This window comes from Lycorma delicatula, chromosome 3 (genome assembly GCF_047948215.1).
Source record: "Lycorma delicatula isolate Av1 chromosome 3, ASM4794821v1, whole genome shotgun sequence".
NCBI lineage: Eukaryota > Metazoa > Arthropoda > Insecta > Hemiptera > Fulgoridae > Lycorma > Lycorma delicatula.
In genome coordinates this window covers 40,505,207-40,526,133 of record NC_134457.1, presented here as the reverse complement: position 1 = coordinate 40,526,133, position 20,927 = coordinate 40,505,207, and the positions used below count along the sequence as shown (strand labels likewise).

At 30.4% G+C, this 20,927-nt stretch overlaps 1 protein-coding gene across 4 annotated transcripts in view; it reads right to left on the bottom strand.

Moving 5' to 3' along the window:
• The window catches only part of ThrRS (threonine--tRNA ligase), a 103,852-nt gene extending 88,248 nt beyond the window's left edge, over positions 1-15,604 (bottom strand). The window contains exons 1-2 of one of the 4 annotated variants that reach the window (XM_075359676.1): positions 15,471-15,548; positions 2,475-2,792 (exon numbers count right to left, since the gene is read on the bottom strand). In XM_075359676.1, the coding sequence (XP_075215791.1) occupies positions 2,475-2,738 (264 nt within the window). In that variant the 5' untranslated portion in view covers positions 2,739-2,792; positions 15,471-15,548. Of the gene's footprint in view, positions 1-2,474; positions 2,793-15,350 lie in introns of all 4 variants that reach the window. The other 3 variants (XM_075359675.1, XM_075359678.1, XM_075359677.1) reach the window with 3 other exon arrangements.
• Between the last annotated feature and the right edge of the window lie 5,323 nt (positions 15,605-20,927).

Sequence of the window (20,927 nt, the reverse complement as noted above, 5' to 3'; positions counted from 1 at the left end):
TATGCAACGCCCAATATTCTTTGGCAAACTAATAACATGCAGCAATATTTAAAAATAGATATATGCAAAAGGAAAATAATTATTAGATGAACACAACAATCAGAGGATGAAAATTAGTTTTCTCTAAATTTCCAACATGTAGGAAAAGTACTGAATTTGGAATTCAAACATAATATAAAAGATTCAAAGAAATCTGAATCTTTGCAAAAAGGGCTACTGTCATGAATATAATTAAGCTATAAACAGAAATATATTATACATATAAATTATCACAATTTTGTTAACACAAATTTCAAATTAAATAATACATTTTAAAAGTTCAGTTGAATTTTGGTGAAGTTCAAATTTGTATGTGTCAATTCAGTAATTTATATATTTTCACAAGCACTGTATTTCAACTGATGCTTTTTGTAAGACCTATATCTATCAAACGATTTATATAAATTATTGCGGGAACAAAACTATATAATTTCAAGTTGCATAGATATATAAATGAATGAGAGTAAATGGTATGAAGCATATTGCAAAATTAATTATTGTAATATAATTGAGGAAAGCAACCTCAATCAATTTCACTAAATATTAGTACTCAGTAGCCACTCTCTCTTGTTTCAGGCCTAGTCTGAGCAAAAATATCTATATTTACAAATTTGAAATGGCCTTCCTCCCAAATAGTTCAAATTAGAAATATCATTATATTAAGAGAATAAAGTAAACATACAACATACATTTAAAGTTAACATAGTTAACTTTTAAGATACATTTAAAGTAAACATACATTTAAGAGAGGGGGTAAACATAAAGGTAAATACTATACTGCACTTCCATGATTAGAAACCTGCACAGAAAATCTAGTATTACATGTAATTGTTTTGAAGGGTTTAAAAAATTGGATCCCAAAGCTGTAAAGCACTACTATTACCTGATGTTTTTTTATAAAACTTAATAAACATTAAAAAAATCTCTTAGGTTTGGAATAAATAGTTTTTGTTAAATTTTCAATAAACTTAAAACAGTTCATTAAAAATCAATAAAGAAATGAATTTTTATGTGCTTTTACCTTCTACGAGTACGTAGTTCACTTCCTTTGTTTAGTTCAATCCATTCAGTCTTACTTAAGACTCAGTATGATGTGTTTTGTTTTGAGTTTATTAAGTAGTAATACAACGATGAAATTGTCACTTACATCGGTGGCATCCTGGCTGAGGTGGACTAGAATATGTAAAAAGCAGAGGTTTCAAAGATGACCTCTGGTAAAGCCCATAAGGGGTAGGAATGAAGGGAGTGGTGGAGGATGTCTTTCCCTGCAGTGGTCAGGAAGTAGTAATGAAGAAGGTATTTTTACATCACGAGATTTTGGAGGCCAATTAAATTAGAACTCTTCCTTGGCATCTCAATGAAGATGTTGAATGTAAAATGAAAAATTGAAAGAGTAAAAATTCCCCTTTTGAGCATTATCCATACTTAATTGTACGGTAAGGTAAATTCTGAGTCATGGACTCAGAATTATCTGAATAATCACTGTATTATCTGAATAATTTGTTTCTTTTGATCAAGAAACTTGTTTTACAGTGTTCTATAAAACAAGTGACTACTAAAAACTGACTTCTTAGAACATAAATAATGAAAAAATTTTTGCAATGGTACACAGTTCTTTTAGGAACACTTCTGTTTGGACAAGCTTTGTTTAGATTCACATTTAGCTGGAAAACAAAATTTATATGTTCTTCATCTAAAAACTGGAATGGCATACTAACATTATGATAATAAAAGATATAAACTGTTTTCATCTTACAGCAACCTAATAGATTAATATTTAATAAAGATTAACGGATTGCTGTATAATGAATGAAATAAATTAAATTATAATCTGTTCTTTGATCTAAGCTTTAGTCTTAGATACAGTAGGTTAGGCTATATATTTTTATAAATTATACAAAATTATTGCAAACTGTCAATGATAATAAATATTATTATTATCACCCATCTCAATGGCAGAGTGTTAGCATCTCTGCTTTTCATCAGAAGATTCTGGGTTTGAGTCTGCAACTGTTGTAAAAGTAAATAAATAAATAATTGTAGATAAGAAGGTACCTAAAATGAGTATAACTTTTGTGAATTATTATCTAATATTTATAAAATGTTTAAATAAGTGATTCAGGGTAAAAAATTAAAAATAATGAGGGCAAATTAAATTATCAACTATTGACTCGTTTTAAAAGGTTTCTGTACATTTACAACAGTTGATTTTTAAATTTTGTTATTTTTATCAATTTGCCCATTAATTAAATTTTCTATATAGATTTTATTGTTAACTTTTTAAGTATTGCAAATTTAATTACTTCAAACATAAAAGAGAATCGTTTATTGAATTTTATATAATAAAAAAAACAAGTAAATGTAGCACATTTTCAATAAAAATTCAAAATGACTGTACAATGAATTAGAACGTAAACAATAGAAAATGAAATCACCTCAGGTGAAGCTTGGGTCCCAAACTGTGATTCATCAAAAAAAGGTATTCCAGATTTTTTGTCAAAATGAGGAAACTTTTTCTTTTCAGGACCAAAACTTGCAATATGATTATACCAACGACAAACATTAGAATATTTTTTCCATGGATAATTTCCAATTATTTCAAATAGAATGCAATCCGCATCTGATGGTTGAAAACCGGCAACATAGCTATACTCTGACAAATATTTATCTAAAAATTCTAGCTTATTTAAATCTGCCATTTTAATACAAATTTTTAAGTATTAATTTCTCTGTAAACTGAATGGTTATTAATTCTGAAACAGAACATGAACAAAATTTAACAAAATACAAAAAAAAAAATTATATATAAATTGCAGAATTAAAATTGTGTAGAATACTCATATTTCAATTTTGCTTTGAGAATAATTCAAACACTAACATGCTACACTGAAGGGAAAAATTTAGGAGCATACAAATATGCAGGAATGAAGTGTCAATTGCAATGAATTGAAGTATGTATGGGAACCAAAAAGTTGTACAATATCTCTTATATTATTTTTAAAGTATACATTAATGAAGAGCTGAAAGCATAGGTAAAAAAAATTCCACACTACAGGAGGTTTAAATGAACTGTTTTCATACTTTTATCCTATCATTTGCCTGTAAAAGATTCTCTAGGATAGTAAAAAGGCCATTTCTTGGAAAGCCAGAGAATTATTAGAAGTGCACTACAGACTGAGGTCTTCAGGAAAATCTGAGTACATGGTGATGGGGACATCAGTTTCAGGCCTTGATACAAGCTCAATCAAAAAAAAAGAGATTAACTCTGTCCTTCTGAATCCTAGGAATGGTATAGTGGGGTGACTTTTGAGGACTCATACCAAGAATGAAGAATTAAGGTGATGATTAAGGTGAGAATTGCCAGATTTATGATGTGGGATATGACCAACACACAGATATGGCCATTTGCATTGAAAGAGTCCCAGAAAACTAACAAAGAAAGCATATGAATTGTTTCCAGAAGAACAAAGGAAATATAGGAGGTCACTTACAACTTGTAATAATTAAAATAAGGTAATCAACAAAAATTTGTGGGAGTCAGAAACTATTGGCATATAGAATGTGGGAGGTTACCAGCTATATTCCAACATACACCTGCAAGGATAAATAAATATAATTAAGAGATGTGTACAATAAATTAAAAAAAAAAAGAAAAAAAAATTAAGGCTACAGAATAGCAGCCTGGAAACTAAAAGGTATGAAATACAGATATAATGACAATAGGATGAAGTTTCAATGCAACCTGCTACAAATTTTTACTAGCTAACAACTACTAACAGTCAATACCACTAAACTTTATTTTCAAAAATAAAAAACTAAACACTATCTTAGGATGTAAGTAAATATCTAATATAAAATAGAATTAATTTTGTGATATTTTTACATATAGCTTAAAAATTTCTTCAAATGACAACTACAGAGTTCCAATTAATTTACTTCCCTTTTTACCAATTAGATATTTGTACTTTAGTAGCACTAAAATTTAAAATTTTAAACATAAAATAAATATTACAAAACAATCTTAATCAACAGAAATCTCTCAATTTGGTCCAACCTAAATAACAAACAGTTTCACAATTCCAGATCCAGTGAAATAGAATCTCTTAAAATAAAATGTATCTCTTTAAATAAAATTCATCTTGAAGGAAAAATTAGTTAGCACTCTACCTCCTATTAATTCTCAAGCATAAATGAAAACATGCACACTTAGAATAACAATTCTTTTAAATATATTTACAATATAGTTATGTTTATTAGCAAAACTGACAACCATCCAGCAAATGAAACTATGCAACTTTGACACTGCATAAAATGTTGCTTATTTGATAACAAATCAATAAATGAAAGTGATTGACAGCTTCTGTTACTGTAGTAATTCAGTAACAAACACTCAACACAACAGAAAATTAATGAGTATCATTTGAGACAATGACAGATTTGTCTTTTTTTTGTTTGATTTTGCTACAAAGCTTGTGGCCTGCGCATGAGAATGTGAAAATAAAATTTTTTAGCGTATGAAAAATGCCATGTCTGACAAGGATTCGAACCCCAGACGAAAGGATGCCTTTTTGGATGAAAGGCCGTGACACTATCACTCTGCCAAGAAGATCGGCTCTTATTTGATTTCTTGAATTACAAGTACAATTATTCTTTCATAGAAAATATTTTACACAAGGGAATGCTTTTGTTCATTACAGCTAAACTATATAGGATTAACCGTGCTGGCATCTTCCATAGCAGATAGCAAGAAATACAGATTCTATGAATAGCAATAGAACATAAATACTGATGCAAACTATGCATTACTTAACATGTATCATGTACAACTCCACACTACAGCAAGTCTATAATCTCAGAGAATCTGTAACCTCCATGGTAGTCCTGCTCACACATTATTCAAAGAGCAAAGGAGATGCTTGATGAATGAAATTCAAAAGGAAGCATTAAAGAACGATACATACCTACAGCCCAGATTTGGCACCATCATAATTCGACTGGTCCCACACATAAAAATCTCTTACAAACAACAAACAGTTGCACAGTTGTTTCTTAGTTTTGCGAGTTAAATCTTTTGGAATAATGATCCACTGAAAGATGATGCTGAATCTCTAGCCAAAAGGGTGCTGCTGGATATTTCTAACATAATGAAATTACAAGAACTGGCAAAGGAATTTCCTCACAAAATCTGAACTTAATGATTATTCATAATTTTAGGGAAAAAACAATATTTGTCACAACAAGCAACTTTAGAAGTCAATGAAATACTGTTCATCAGCAACATGTTACTGCTTGATTATCCTTTGTCAAAACAACTGATCTCCCAGAGTTATGAGTAGGAAGGTACACATACCTGGAGAAAACTTCACAGATACTCTTTCCGGGTGAGATTGTTTTATTTGTTCTCATTTTACAGTTTCTCAATTGGATAGCAAATTCTTCTCACAATCTAGTTTAGGGTGTAGAGATCTGGATCAATATTAGTACTTAATTAGAGGGCATAAACTGAAAACCTGCTTAGTTCTTAACTACAGACTGAGTCCATTGGACTTATAGCAAAGTCCAATGTCTATAATGAAGCTACAGCTTTAAAATCTCTAACACAATAAGCATACTTCACTGGTAGAAATAAAATATTCTGCCACTAAACCATTTGAAGAAAGCAACTCGGGATTTAACCAAGAATCTTCTAAGTTTGAATCCCAGAAATTAGGCTTGACAGTTTTCACACAATATGAATAAAAAATAAAAATCCATAAAAAAGAAGACAAGCATCTTCCGCCGAATTCTATTAGAAGACAATTCTTAATCTCTGGGAACTAGTACAATTTCCAGGGTAACTATGCTTAAAAAAGGGTTGAATGAAGGTTAGAATCTGAATTTTATAATTACCATATAAGAATTTTTTTTTGGTTACATTTTATGTACTTATATGTATGTGGTTATAAAAATCTTTATTATTAATAATGCATATTTATTATGTTTCTTTTCACCCTTCACACCAAATAGGCCCTTGCATTAATCTGTAAATCATGGGTAATTTTACAGGATCTGGCTAACAGTCATAACTTTGGAACAAAGCATGACATGAGACATGAAGTATACATAAAAAAGAAGAGAAGCTGTTTCAGTTTTCAATATTTAGACAAATTCTAGTAACAGCGAATGTGGCTCATGTTATATGAGCTGCATGAAGCCATTAGGTATCATGATTACAGAGCAGAGGAAGATTCCATGTGTTTTGTGGCTTGATAAATTTTTAACTGGTTATACTTAAGTTACTGAATACTTGAATGCTACTGTGTATTCAATAAAAAACCACTACATAAAAATAATGCTTGCTGTGGGACAAACAATTTAGAGAAAAGGCAGCCTATTGAAGCAGTTATGTCCAGTAAAATCATCAGCGACTGAAAAGACACAGATGAAAGTGTGTGAACAAGTTATTTGCATAACAATAAAAAAAAATTGTGCTAAGTGTTCTGTAGAGTTAGGCATTATAAAAATAAATATCCATAACATTTAAAAAAATGACTATGCTTCACTGGTTGTAAAATATTATATAAAATTTATCTACAGGACGCAATTAAAAGATCTGAATTCGCTACAAATTTAACTTAGATCATGATGGGAAGTTTTCAACTGACTTTATTTTCAGTGATGACTACATTTCATGTTTTGGGATGACACATCCACAAAATGTTTAAATACTGGGTATTGAACCACATTTGACATTTTGAAAACTTAACAGCCCAAAAGTTAATGTGTGGTGTGCAATTGGATTAGAAAAGAATTATCGGTTCATTCTTATTTAATGAAAAAACCCTAACAGGAAACAAATTTCTGAATACCTTACACTTAAGGGTAGCACTATGCAAAATACAAAAAATCCAGTCTCAGTTAGATGGAGTTCTTCCACAATTTGCTACTTTCATGTGAGATTACCTGACCAAAACATTTCCTCAGCATCTAGTTCAGAAAAGGAAGGATAGTCTGGTCTCTTATGTCTCCAGATCTTACCTATATAGGTTTTTATCTGTGATGTTTTTAAAGACACAAGTGTTCTCTGTCAAATAAGAAGTCTGAACCATTGAAACAAATAAATTACTGAAGTAGTTTTGTCAACTATTTCCTCATGTTTGGCAAGAGGTCTTGATGCCTACAGGAAGGACCAGATCTAGGTATGGGCAACCTGGGCCCTTTGCTCAGAGCGACAGATTTTGAAGGGGTAAAGGAAAAAATAGTTGTACAGAAAAAATAACTTTTATAAAAACAAATAAAAAATTATAAAACATGAATAGATGAAGTTGATTGATGCAACACAATTTTTGCACTGTTTGACACACGTTTTAGTTGACTATAAATAAATTAGTTCTTATTATGTCTTTATTGTTGTGGCTCAGCTGGTCCCATACAAGTTATAAACACATAAAATGTAAACAATAAACAAAATTAAGTATTTCACAATCTCATCCAATGAACGTGTCACGTTTTCAACACGCTGCAGGTTCTTAAGAAGTTAGGCGACCCTTTAATGTGTTAAATGAAAGCTTGTGGGGTCGGCATGCATTCTGAGAGCTTCAATAGAATCCCCAAAATGGGTAATAAATGTATTGGAGGGCTTAAACACATCATTGTCGGCAAACATTGATGCTTTTAAGTGCAATTTTGCAAATATCTTTTTTTTGTGTGCACTTAGTGTGTTTTGAGAAAAACTATTTATTTTTATGACTGACTGGCGGAAATATAATTTGAAATAAGAACATTCAGAAAATTATAATGAATCTGTCATTGTTTATTTTCATGATTTAAAATAAAAATAAACATATTGTGAATCAGTGATTTACAATATAGTCTTTCAAATGCAAACTTTCTCATTTGAGGTAAATGAGTAACTAGACGCAAGTGAACTGTTCTGGATTTTTGCAATGGATTGTTTAGTCTTACGGATTTCTTTGACGAGTGACATTGAGGTAGGTTTCAAAAGTGAACATTGACAAACACTAATAATATTTTGTTTAACAGTGAATCCTATTGCTAAGGAGTTGAACCCTTTAAGGAGTTGATTAATTTGAGCTCAATAAGATAATTTTGTATCTGTGAAACGGAAAAGTGATGAAAACATGAAAAGAGGGTGTTGTTAAAAAGTTTTATACACGAGAAATACAGTATGTGTTTTCATACAATTCTTATTCATATGTTTTCATACGTAACTTATTCTGAGTTTATAATCGATCCTATTGGACAAGTAGTTTCATCAGTGGACAAATAACCTAACATGCCAGTTTTATCAAGGTGGTACTATTGGAGAGTCATCTGATATAAATGCAGTAGACCTTGCAGATGAGTTGTCAGTTCTGTGCACATTAATAAAAAAAAATGTCCCTAAGGGAAGTGTTGAAATTCATTGCATCATTAAATTTTGTGCTGAATATTAATATTATTCTTAGAATTATACTAATTTTACCACATATCTGTGGCAAGTGGTGAAAGAGGTTTTTCTAAACTAAAAATAATTAAAAACATTATTATTATAATTAAAAACATTTATTTGAGATTGACAATGACTCGAGATAGGTTAGGTGGATTGGCTATGATAGCTGTTGAAGATGAGTTATGTTTAAACCTATAAGAAATTTTGTAATAAAAAGTGAGAAAATTTTTTTTTCTCTTAATAAAAAATGTTATAATTATTATTATTATTATTAAATGAACATTTTTTAAAACCAATTTATTTTATTTCATGTTTTAACTGTATATATTTAATTACACATGTTGTGTATTGTACTTTTTTGAAATGAAAACTTTAAATGTGTTGTATTTTTTGAACAAGAAGATAGGGAAGGGAGTAGAGTAATTCAAAATGCATAAGGATAGAATCATTGTAATAAAGATAAAATCGAAACCTAAACCAAGAACGATTGTTAACATCGATATGCCTACAAGCGCCCACGATGATGATGAGGTAGAGTGTGTATAGGAAGCAATTAAACAGATAAAGGGAGATGAAAATTTAATAATAGTTGGAGATTGGAATGCAAGCATTGGAAAAGGACAGGAAGGAAATATAGTGGGCGAATACGGGCTGGACAAAAGGAATGAAAGAAGGGGCCACTTACAGAGTTTTGCACAAAGTATAATTTAGTAATTGCCAACACCCAGTTTAAGAATCATAATAGAAGAATATACACATGGAAAAAGCCAGGCGATACTGCAAGGTATCAGATAGATTATATCATGGTTAAGCAAAGATTTAGAAATCAACTCGTCAACTGTAAAAATTATCCTGGAGCAGATATTGATAGCAACCATAATTCAGTGATAATGAAATCTAGATTGGGATTTAAAAACCCGAAGAAAAGGTGTCAGATAAATTGGTGGAATTTAGAGAAGCTTGATGAAGAGGTGGTAAAGAAGATTTTTAAGGTCATCGCAAGAGGTCTGAGTAAAAATGATAAGGTAGAAAATATAGAAGAATGGGAGAATGTTAAAAAGGAAATTCTTAAATCAGCAGAAGCGAATTTAGGCGGAACAAAGAGAACTGGTAGAAAACCTTGGATTTCGGATGATATATTACAGCTGATGGATAAACGTAGAAAATATAAGAATGCTAATGATGAAGAAAGTAAAAGGAACTATAGACAATTAAGAAGTACTATAAACAGGAAGTGCAAACTAGATGGAATACCTGTAGAATTATTGCGTAGCGCAGGTGAAGAAGCGATTGATAGATTATACAAACTGGTGTGTAATATTTAAGAAAAATGGGAAGTTCCATCAGACTTCAAAAAGAATGTTATAGTCATGATACCAAACAAAGCAGGAACAGATAAACGTGAAGAATACAGAACAATTAGCTTAACTAGCCATGCATCAAAAATCTTAACTAGAATTCTGTACAGAAGAATTGAGAGGAGAGTGGAAGAAGTGTTGGGAGAACACCAATTTGGTTTCAGAAAAGGTATAGGGACAAGGGAAGCAATTTTAGGCTTCCGATTAATGGTAGAAGGAAAATTAAAGAAAAACAAACCAACATACTTGGCATTTATGGATCTAGAAAAGGCATTCAATAATGGTGACTGGAATAAAATGTTCAGCATTTTAAAAAAATTAGGGTTCAAATACAGAGGTAGAAGAACAATTGCTAACATTTACAGTTACCAAATAGCAACAGTAATGATTGAAGAACATAAGAAAGAAGCAGAAATAACAAAGGGAGTCTGACAAGGATGTTCCCTATCCCCGTTACTTTTTAATCTTTATATAGAACTAGCAGTTAATGATGTTAAAGAACAATTTAGATTTGGAGTAACAGTACAAGGTAAAAAGATAAAAATGCTATGATTTGCTGATGATATAGTAATTCTAGCTGAGAGTAAAAAGGATTTAGAAGGAACAATGAATGGCATGAATGAAGTCCTACGCAAGAACTAAAACATGAAAATAAACAAGAACAAAACAAAAGTATGGAAATGTAGGAGAAACAACGAAGATGGACCACTGAATGTGAAAATAGGAGGAGAAAAGATTATGGAGGTAGAAGAATTTTGATATTTGGGAATTACTATAAATGGACGAAGCAGGGGGGATATAAAATGCTGAATAGCACAGGCCAAATGAGCCTTAAGTCAGAAATATATTTTGTTAGCATCAAAAATTAATTTAAATGTCAGGAAAAGTTTTGAAAGTATATGTTTGGAGCGTTGCTTTATATGGAAGTGAAACTTGGACGATCGCAGTACCTGAGAAGAAAAAATTTGAAATGTGGTGCTATAGGAGAATGTTAAAAATCAGGTGGGTGGATAAAGCGACGAATGAAGAGGTGTTGCGGCAAATCGATGAAGAAAGAAGCATTTGGAAAAATATAGTTGAAAGAAGAGACAGACTTATGGGCCACATATTAAGGCATTCTGGAATAGTCGCTTTAATATTAGAGAGTCAGGTAGAAGGAAAAAATTGTGCAGCAGGCAGGCAACGTTTGGAATATGTAAAACAAATTGTTAGGGATGTAGGATGTAGGGGGTATACCAAAATGAAATGACTAGCACTAGAGAGGGAATCTTGGAGCTGCAAAAAAAATTTTTTTTGAAATTATTTCTCATATAAATATATATTTTTTTAAATGATGTTTTTACTTTATAAAAACATATACAAAAATTTGCTGTCAAAATAATAATACGTAAAGGGCAGCAAAAAAGCTGGATCAGGAACTGATTGCAGGACAACTAAAGGCCAGCCCTATCAAAATCTACTAAACAGCTAAGCTTCTTGGAAAATTTCTTTTCATTTTGATCTATACTTCATACCTCTCATGGTTGAAACTCCATCGTTATTTTAGAGATACACTGTAAATATTGATTCTACAACATTTTTAAAACATTCTCAAAAATATATAAAATTATTTATTTATGAGCTATTAGTAATATTTCATTGTACATGCCACTTATTAAGAAATACATATCACTGTGCAGCCAACAAAAAAATCACTAGACAGACTGGCTGTAATAAAAGTTTGTAGTTTTGTTAATTACTAACATTCTACTACAATAGATTTAGTAATATTCAGAACTAACTAAAATGTGGTTTATTTAGTAAATCAAAAATACTTATATATATATCTACTTAGTTTACATCATCTGAACAATGTGCAGAGCTCAAATAAATTTAACATTACCGCATACTCAGAGAAGTTATATTTCTATATAAAAAAAACCATGCAAAACAAACACAAAATAGTAACATATAAATGCAAGAGAAAAAGGTTTCACAGCTCACTATCCCTCTACCCCTCAATGCAGGAAATTTACAGTCCCCAATGACATTGACTAATCTGATATTTCTAAGAATAAACAACATCATGCACTAGCAGTTTCAAAATATAATAAATGACTAAACATAAGCAAAATTACTAGTGTTTATGACTATCTATTATTTGCAACATAAAGAATGACAAATATTTTGGATCTAACATTTTCGGCAATTTTACTATATTCATTGTAACATAATAATCCAGTAATAAAATAAGTTCATGTAGTTTTATAGTTAATTTTTGATAATTTCTATGCTAATAGAATTAAAAAAAAAAAACGCTAATTTAGAATAAAAAAAGTTGCTTTTATACGGACTTGAATACTAGCCAATGGATACCAGTGTACTTTGGTGGTACAAAGTATACACCAATACTAGTGTAGCTTAGTAGTACAAAGTGATTCAATCAACCATATGTGTCTGGAATGGTCGACCAGAGTCAGTACATGACTACACCGGCATATGTATCATCCTCATCTCATTGGGGGTTGCTAATTGCAATGTACATATTAGGAAAAAAATAATTATAATAATTTACAGCCACGATAAGGGTGCTGTGACTGTTTGCTACCTTATCTCTTAGTATGATTTCCATCTGTACATTATCTGGATTTATTGAATATAATGAATATGAAACATACTTCCTTGTTCTGTTCATTATTTGTATCATGATGTAACCTTTTTTTTTTTTTTTTTTTTTTATTTAACCTTCGGATCCACCGTTAGGCATTCTTCAGAGGATGAAGCTGAATGATTTGTAGCTTGTGTGAAAATGCCATGCCTGACCGGGATCATGATGTAACCTACCTTTATTTAACTGTCTGTATTTTGTAACTAAATAAGTCAGTTTATATGACAGTCATGTTTAGTTTTTTTTTAAAGAGTTATACATCAACAAAATTGCTTATAGATTTAGTTTGTTATATTTCAGATAAAGCTGTTTAGTTTTTACAATGCATAAAGCTAAGTATTTTCCTTAAAGTCGCACAACAGATTTACAGCTTTTTGAAAAGATGAACAATTTTATTGAAACAGTAACATTTTTGAAAATGTGGTCCTACTCTAGAACACCTAAAAAAAAGAAAAAAGATGATATGACAAAATGTTTTCAAAACATTTTCTAAAAGTTATCTAAAGATTTTTTAAGCAGAAAACTGAGACACCATTTTATTTATCTAGAAGACAACCTTTTTATTTCTTGAAGATACAACTTGAGGCAAGGTAAGTTGACTGTTTTTTTGGTTGAAAAATCCAAAATGTTAATTACCTACAATTAACTTCATAAGAAAATTAATAATAATGGATACTTATCGGTTATCTGCCTGCCATGTACAACTGTTGAACTAACTAATGTTAGTTCTTAGACGGCGCCACTGAAATAAGAAAATGAATAATAATAATTACATTTATTTTCTTATTTCAATATAGCATTTAAGTGGTTTGATTAAAACACTGATTTAAACAACAATTGTATGTGGTAGGCAAATAGCAATAAGTACTTTGGTACCAAAGTACTTATTGCTAGTCAAGGTCAGTGGTGATGTGGCATAGGTTAAGTTTGGATAGAATATATTTATTCATTTTCTTATTTCAATTTAGCATTTCAGTGATGCCATCTAAGAACTAATGTTAGTTCAACAAGTGTATGTGGAAAGCAGATAACCAATAAGTACCTAATAATGTTTATTTAAGGTGGAAAAAGTACATTTTTTAATGAAAAATAAAAATTACAAACTTTAGATTATGTTGACTCTGTGTACACACATATCAACAAAATTTATGCTCACTAACCTCATCTAATAACCTTTAAATACGATAAAATATACATATTTCACATTAATTTGATGATGTTAGTGAGAGAAGCAAGCGTAGCTTATGCTTGGTTAGGTTATACCAGCTGGTATATGATCTATCAGTTCATGTAGTCAACATAATCTAAACAAACAAACATGTGATCGCATTTATTGCTTACTGACATACGTTTTGTTTAATACATTGTAATTATACATTTAACATGTTGATTTTGACAAAGAAGTTACATAAAAAAAAGTGGAAGTGCGGTAACAAACAAGAACTGAGAAAAATTATGAAATACACGAAAACAACATAGGATGAATGATTATAGTTTAGTTTAAACCAGTTAAATTAAAAGATTAATGAATGATAAAAAAACCACTTTGATAAATGGCTAGTTTTTAAACTAATAATAGAAACATATTATGAAAACTACTAATTGTATACCAATATAAGCAAAAGTGCAATGTGTATTATTTTTATAATCCACAGCTATATAATTAATTGAATTAGAAATGAGAATATTTATTAACTTAAATTTTGGAGTCTGCTATATGGAAATGTTAAATACAAGTAAAAAATGAAAAATACTGGTCATAATTATATGCACAAAAATATACTTTTCTATGAAAGGTTCTTAAGACTTTAAGAAAAACCCACATATTATATTAATCTAAATAACTCATTTAACAAGATAGCATTAGTTTTAAATTCTTTTATAATAAGCAATGCTAACTAATCTCATAAAAAAAACAAAGTAATTTACTGCATCTTAACACACACATACCACCAAGTTTGAGTATAAGCATAATAAAGGACTGACTAATAAAAAAAAATGATTAATTTAGGTGCATATAGAAATTTTACAACAGCAATGATGCAACTTACTGCATTGTATAATGGTATGGGGTAAGTTAACTATAATTTACATTTTACAGTAAATAATGTAGAAATGCACAAATTCCGTTTTGAAGATGTAGTCCAACATCCCGCCCTTATAGGGAGAAGACCTGCCTTGTGACGGTTCTGGTCACCACAAACACCCTCCCTACCATTAGCTCTGATAGGCTTTAACAGGAAAAGTCCAACAGCTACTTCATAAAATATGAATAAATATGATAAAATATATGTTCTAATTTTTTTTAATGACTAATTACATTTATTTAATAAGCCTTTCAGTAAAAAAAATATTATCTAATCATAATGTTTTCACTATTTTTTCCCTACTTCTTCAGAAAAGAACTATAATCAAATTTTAAAAAAACATGTCATTTAATAAATATGGTTCGGTTTGTGGATGCAAATTAACAGCATTTAATAATTTCCATTGTCTAGCATGATGAAAAAAGGATCTCGTTTCATTACAAAAATAAAAAATGTTTTAGGATGTAATTACAAAAAAAAACTAAATAATGTACAATTAAAATTAGTCTATCAAAATTTTGTGAAAAAATAAACAACAATCTTTCTTTTCGTTTATTTCGAGAAAAGCTTTGCTTTTTTCAAATACGTTAATCATCGGTAACAGTATTTACTACTATAATATACTTATATAATAAAACATAACAAAAATCAAGCAAATTTTAACTACTTTAGTATAAGTTAATTAAAAATTAAAACAATAGTGTTCACGAAAGCATTTAAGTACAGAATAACTGATAGACATGCTCAACGTGTCTGAACAAATAAGAACATAACCCTAAATTACAAACCGATGAATATTTCCTCGTAAGAGTAACAACAGAATTTTTCAAAAAGTTGTTGAAGCGAATTATCGTCATTATATTTACATAACTAAATAAATAAGTACATAATATTTAAACTTTCCATGCCTTATCACTATTAAGATTATTTTCTTCCATCACTACAGCAGATTCAGAAGTACTGTACGAGGTTAAGGAATACCCAGGAAGCCAACCGTACGATCGGAAAATTACTTTCACTTTAGATCACGCATTATTACTATTACGGTACTGTTTAAGAGTAATTAAAGCACAACAACAATTAAAATTGCAGTTGGTAACAACCACAAAGAGAATAAATTTACACCGCACTAAGTTAATGTTTTAAAATTATTACTTTTTCGGATTGTAAAATTAGAATTGTGCTTTTTATACATTTTTCTCTGTAAATTAAAAATTAATATTATTAAATTAAATACTTTCACTTATTCACTTGCATTTGATGTTGATTAGTATGAAAATTGATCTGATGATAATATTAGTTATAAAATTCATTGACAGATTAATTTTTTTTATTAATGTATGAGCGGTATTTTTTTTAATGAAGAATAGTTCGTTAGAGCAATCAAGGCTACACTACTCGCTCCATTAAACTATTTCTAAGAAATCGCATTATTCCTTATGGGTCCTAATGTGGGTTTCACCACACGCAGTATGCAAACACGTCAAAGCTGTATTTAAATCTGGCTAGCAAAGCAGTTCTGGGTTAAACTTTGAAAGTGAAAAATTGTAATGAAGGATTTTTTTATAAATTACAAAAGGGTTCTATTTATTATGTTTGAAATGATTACCCTCTTAAATTCTTCACATATCAACTAACACAGTATTTTGTATTTTTTTATTATAATAAGTATTAATGGGCGTCAATCTTCCGGAACGGAAAGGTCCCGAAATGTTTACGCATTTCACCAAGGGAACACCTTGATGTTCGAGCCTCCATGTGGTGCGCCTGGTTAGGAGAGTGTTAATGATGTCTCTGAACTAAAGCGGAAGAATGCTCTAGGGCTTACAACCTTAGTTCTAACAATGAGTGACAGGGGAAACCCTTTCACTCCACCATACCTTAAACTAAAATGCATGATGGCAATGTCTATTCAAAATGTAACTACTCCAGGAGGTAAATGGAAACAGGAATCCTCCACTGCCATTGGCGGTGTCACTGGGCCATCGGATTCTGGAAAGCCCGGAACCTCATGCGCGGAAGTGTCAGAGCTTCCCGGAACTACGTTACTGACGACTACACAAACAACACAACAAATAAGACTAAAAACCAAGCAGAAACATCTTTTGGGGACTTTAATATCAACACTCTAATGCAGACAGGGAAACTAAAGCAACTAACAGGCACTCTAGACGAGCAAAAAATAAATATACTGGCTCTACAAGAGACAAGGTTCAAGGATGAATTGCCAATGGAAACCGGAAACTACAGAATTTTTAAAGGCAAACCAGCGATCAAAAACAACATTCATTAACAATGTAAAAATTAAGCTTCTTTCAACAAGAATGGTGTTCAATACTATCACAACCAACATATCTGGATCAACAAGAATCCTCTCATGGTACCTTCCAAAGTAGCCATCAACAAAGATTTTTCCTAAACATATGGGAAACCATTTTTAATAATTATCTTTTGGGTCCTGTCATTCTACCAAATAGTTTAAATAGAGAAAATTATCTTGCTCATTTAACTGAAAATCTTCTACATTTTTTGGAAGACCTACCTCTACAATTAAGAGAAAATATGTGGTTTTACCACAATGGAGTTCCAGCACATTTCATTCAGTTTGTATCAGATTTCCTGCATGAAACATTCCATGAAAAATGGATAGGTTGTGTAGGGCCTGTGTCCTGGCCTACCCAGTCATCTGATTTAAACCCTCTTGACTTCTATGTGTGGGGCGATTTATATTATTCTTATTCAATTATTATTCTTTATTCAATTCAACATTGAGGATCTTCAACAAAGGATCCAAAATGAATTTCAAGAAATTAGGAATACCCTGAAATTTTTGAACAACTAAGACAACCTTTCAGAAAAAAAAACTGGAGACTTGTGTAATTTCACTTTGAACATATCTGATAACTTTTAACAGTTGTTTACTGTTTAAATACACCTAATGTTCTACAATAATTAACGTAAGATTATCATAGGTAGTTGTTTTATTTTTTTAATTATTAGGTTTATTACTGTGAAAAAATTATTACTTAATTTGATACAGTTTACAATACTAGAATAAACAATAAATAAAAACAATTAATATTTAATTGAATTGAATGTAAAGTAGAAGACATGAAAGCAGACACAAAATTATATCAATTTTCTGCCATAACTCGACTATTTGTTAACCGATTTAAAAAAATAAAATGCCATTTTGTTGAAAATAAAAAGCTTAATATTTTAGAAAATAACATAAATTTTGATAAAACTAATATTAAACAGAGATATAACGAATTGAAAAATAATTATGGTTGCCATTTTGTAATTTGCAAAGTCATGACTTTTTGCTAATTTTAAAACTTTATTACCAAGATATACTAAATATTAATGCGATTTGGCTAACCGAAGTTGAGATATAAATTTTTATATAAAAATAACAAAATGGCAGATAGGGGGAGAATGAAGGAGAAATTACAATTTATCCTAAGGATACTTTTTGTTTAATTTTACAAGTAGAATCTGAAAAAGTATAGCCAGCCCACCATTTTAGAAACACCCTGCACACCAAAACACTCTGTACATACACAGTATGCCAAATAAGTAATGAGACAACTAACATTACATCAAAACTAAGAACTTTATTTTAATTTTGCTGTTACATGGATTCAGAATAATCTTCTTGCATCTCCACACAACATTTACATCGTTCATACAAGTTGTTGAAAGAAACTGGAAATCTTGATTGTGTACCTCCATCAGTCTGTCAGCCACAGCACATTGGGTGTCCTCAATGTCACTGAAAAATTCTCCTTTTAAAGCACATTTAATTTTCGGAAATAGAAAAAACTCTGCACACAGATCTGTTTTGATGCTAAAAACTGTTTCATGGGTAGTGTGCAGTGAGCCGGTGAATTGTTATGCAGAAGAACCCAACTCTTGCTTTGGAACAGATGTGCCCTGCATGACACATGCAAGCAAAGAGACGTTGCATGACTCCTAAGTAGTACTGTTTGGTCACTGTAGCATCCTCAGGGAGAAATTCATGATGGATCATTTCAAAAGCACCGAAAAAAATAATCACCATTGTCTTGATGTGTGATTTCTGCAACCTGAGTTTCTGCTGCCTCGGTGACGATGTTCCATGCTATTCCATACTCTGACGTTTTGTCTCTGGATTGAACTTAAAACACCTCTGGAAACTTCTGATGTCATTTCTCCTAATTTACAGTAAAACTTTATCACAGCTCTTTGATCCAGGATGCTACATTTGACTGTCACTACTTGCACAACGTTACGTTCACAGCTGCTATGTATGCAATGGCTGAGTCATCGACATGATTGAAGTGTCCGTGTGTTCAGCACAATCTAGCAGATGAAATGATTACCACAATTAGCATGTTTCTTTAATGTGTTCCTGGAAAAAAATCAGTCTTATTACTTATTTGGCACACTGTATATATATATATATATATATATAGATGTTGAAAAATATATAAGGCAGAACCTTTAAACATCTTATTCTGTCCTGATTTTATTTATTTATTGTCTTAACACATTTGCATTAGTATTATTTAATTTGTTTTATATTGTTATGAATAATCAACTTTTTTCTTTTTTTTGTTCGGGCCATCTATGGACTACGAACAACATATTTAGGCTTTACGCTTCTTCCCTCTCTTTTATATCTTCCCAATATTTCTTCATTTTAACACTTGCTGCTTCCCTTCTCTCCTCTAAGTAGTCTCTCCACTTCCTCTTCTATTACTATTCTGAAAACCTTCAAAATTTTGACTGTTTTTCTGCACCTTCTTCTATTCAAAATGTTTTGTTCTTCAATGTCTATCTCTTCAAATATCCTTCATCATTCTCTCCATCCACTGGTTTTTTTTAATATAAGTAGTTGATGGTAATTCTAGTTAACCTTCCTCTATCCATTTGGTATAAATACGACATAATTAAGCCTCTTTCCTCATTGGATCTTCTATCTTGTCCATTCCTTCTATTTTATACAGTTCTTCTGTGGGTATCAATCTGCATTGTCTCTTTTCATTCACTATGGAGTTCCAGAAATGCTTTTAGTATTCTCATCTTCATATTTTTAATCTTTTGTTAATGCCCAATGCTGTTCAAATAATGGTATTCTATTGTGTACAATACTTCTGGCTTCTGTACTGTGCATTAATGTCTTATTTTTGCTTGATCAAAATGGATTTTTCATTGTAGATGTTTTTGACAATTTATTTGCTACTTCCTTGCTATCTTGCTACCTTGCTATGTTCCTTGTTTTGTAGTGACTCTTTTTCTTGGTTTTTGATAGGATCCATTGTCTGAAGTACTTGAATTCTTTCTTATCTTAGTAGTATTTTTCCACATTTTATTTTTATTTTCTTGTTCTTCACTCTTCTTTTTACAATGAACTCGATTTTCAAATTAGATGTCTAGGTCAACTTTCTCAGCAACTTCTTTTAGTATCTCTATTTGGGGTTTTAGTGTCCTTAATATTTTCTGAAAAAGTGGCTACATAAATTGCAAATGAAAAACAATAAAATTCTATTCTCTAATTTTTTATAGTTAAGTAGATATTCTGTAACTTTTCAAAAAGTATTGAAGTCCATTGCTTTGCCTAACCCCTATCCCAGTTTCTAACAGTTTTGATAATTCTCCCAAATATTTAAATTCTGAATAATAGACTTTAATCATATCTAACGTATCTTTTTTTTCTTTTTCTTTTTTTTCTTTTTATTAATTTTTTAATTTGTGATTTCCATAATTTTCTTGAATGTTTGGTAGAACATGTCAATCATTCTGATTTGTTGTGTTATATGAAGGGACAGTTGAATATAGTTCTACTAAACCCATAGTTGATGCTTGTTAACATTAAATTATGAAAATTAAAGAACCGTATTGCTGTGGAAGTTGTCATTATAAAAGTCATTCTTAAGGAGTCATTTTTCTTTGATACTTGCAGTATACCCAGTTAATGCATCACTTTCTTATAAATTCTAAGTGTACTTCACAAATAACTTTCTTGTAATGATTTGTCATATTTTTCACCTCATAATTTGTAAAAGTTCTGTTTCAAATTATATTATTATTGCAATCTACATTATAATGAAAATTTAAATTGGCGCACAGAAATGGCAGAGACATAAGTGATCAAGATAGATTAATCTTTTTAATTCTAGAATCAGTAAGACTGGTATCTGAATTTTATTATATTTTTTCATATTATTTTTATATTTAAATTAAGTAAAATCTTTATGTTCTCATTGAGTTTTACATGTCAGCCTGAGTAACACCAGTTTTGATTTATAAGTTTATACATGTAATAATTTGTTGCTACGTACTATTCAATTCTTAATTCATTTTTATTCATTAAGAAGTTT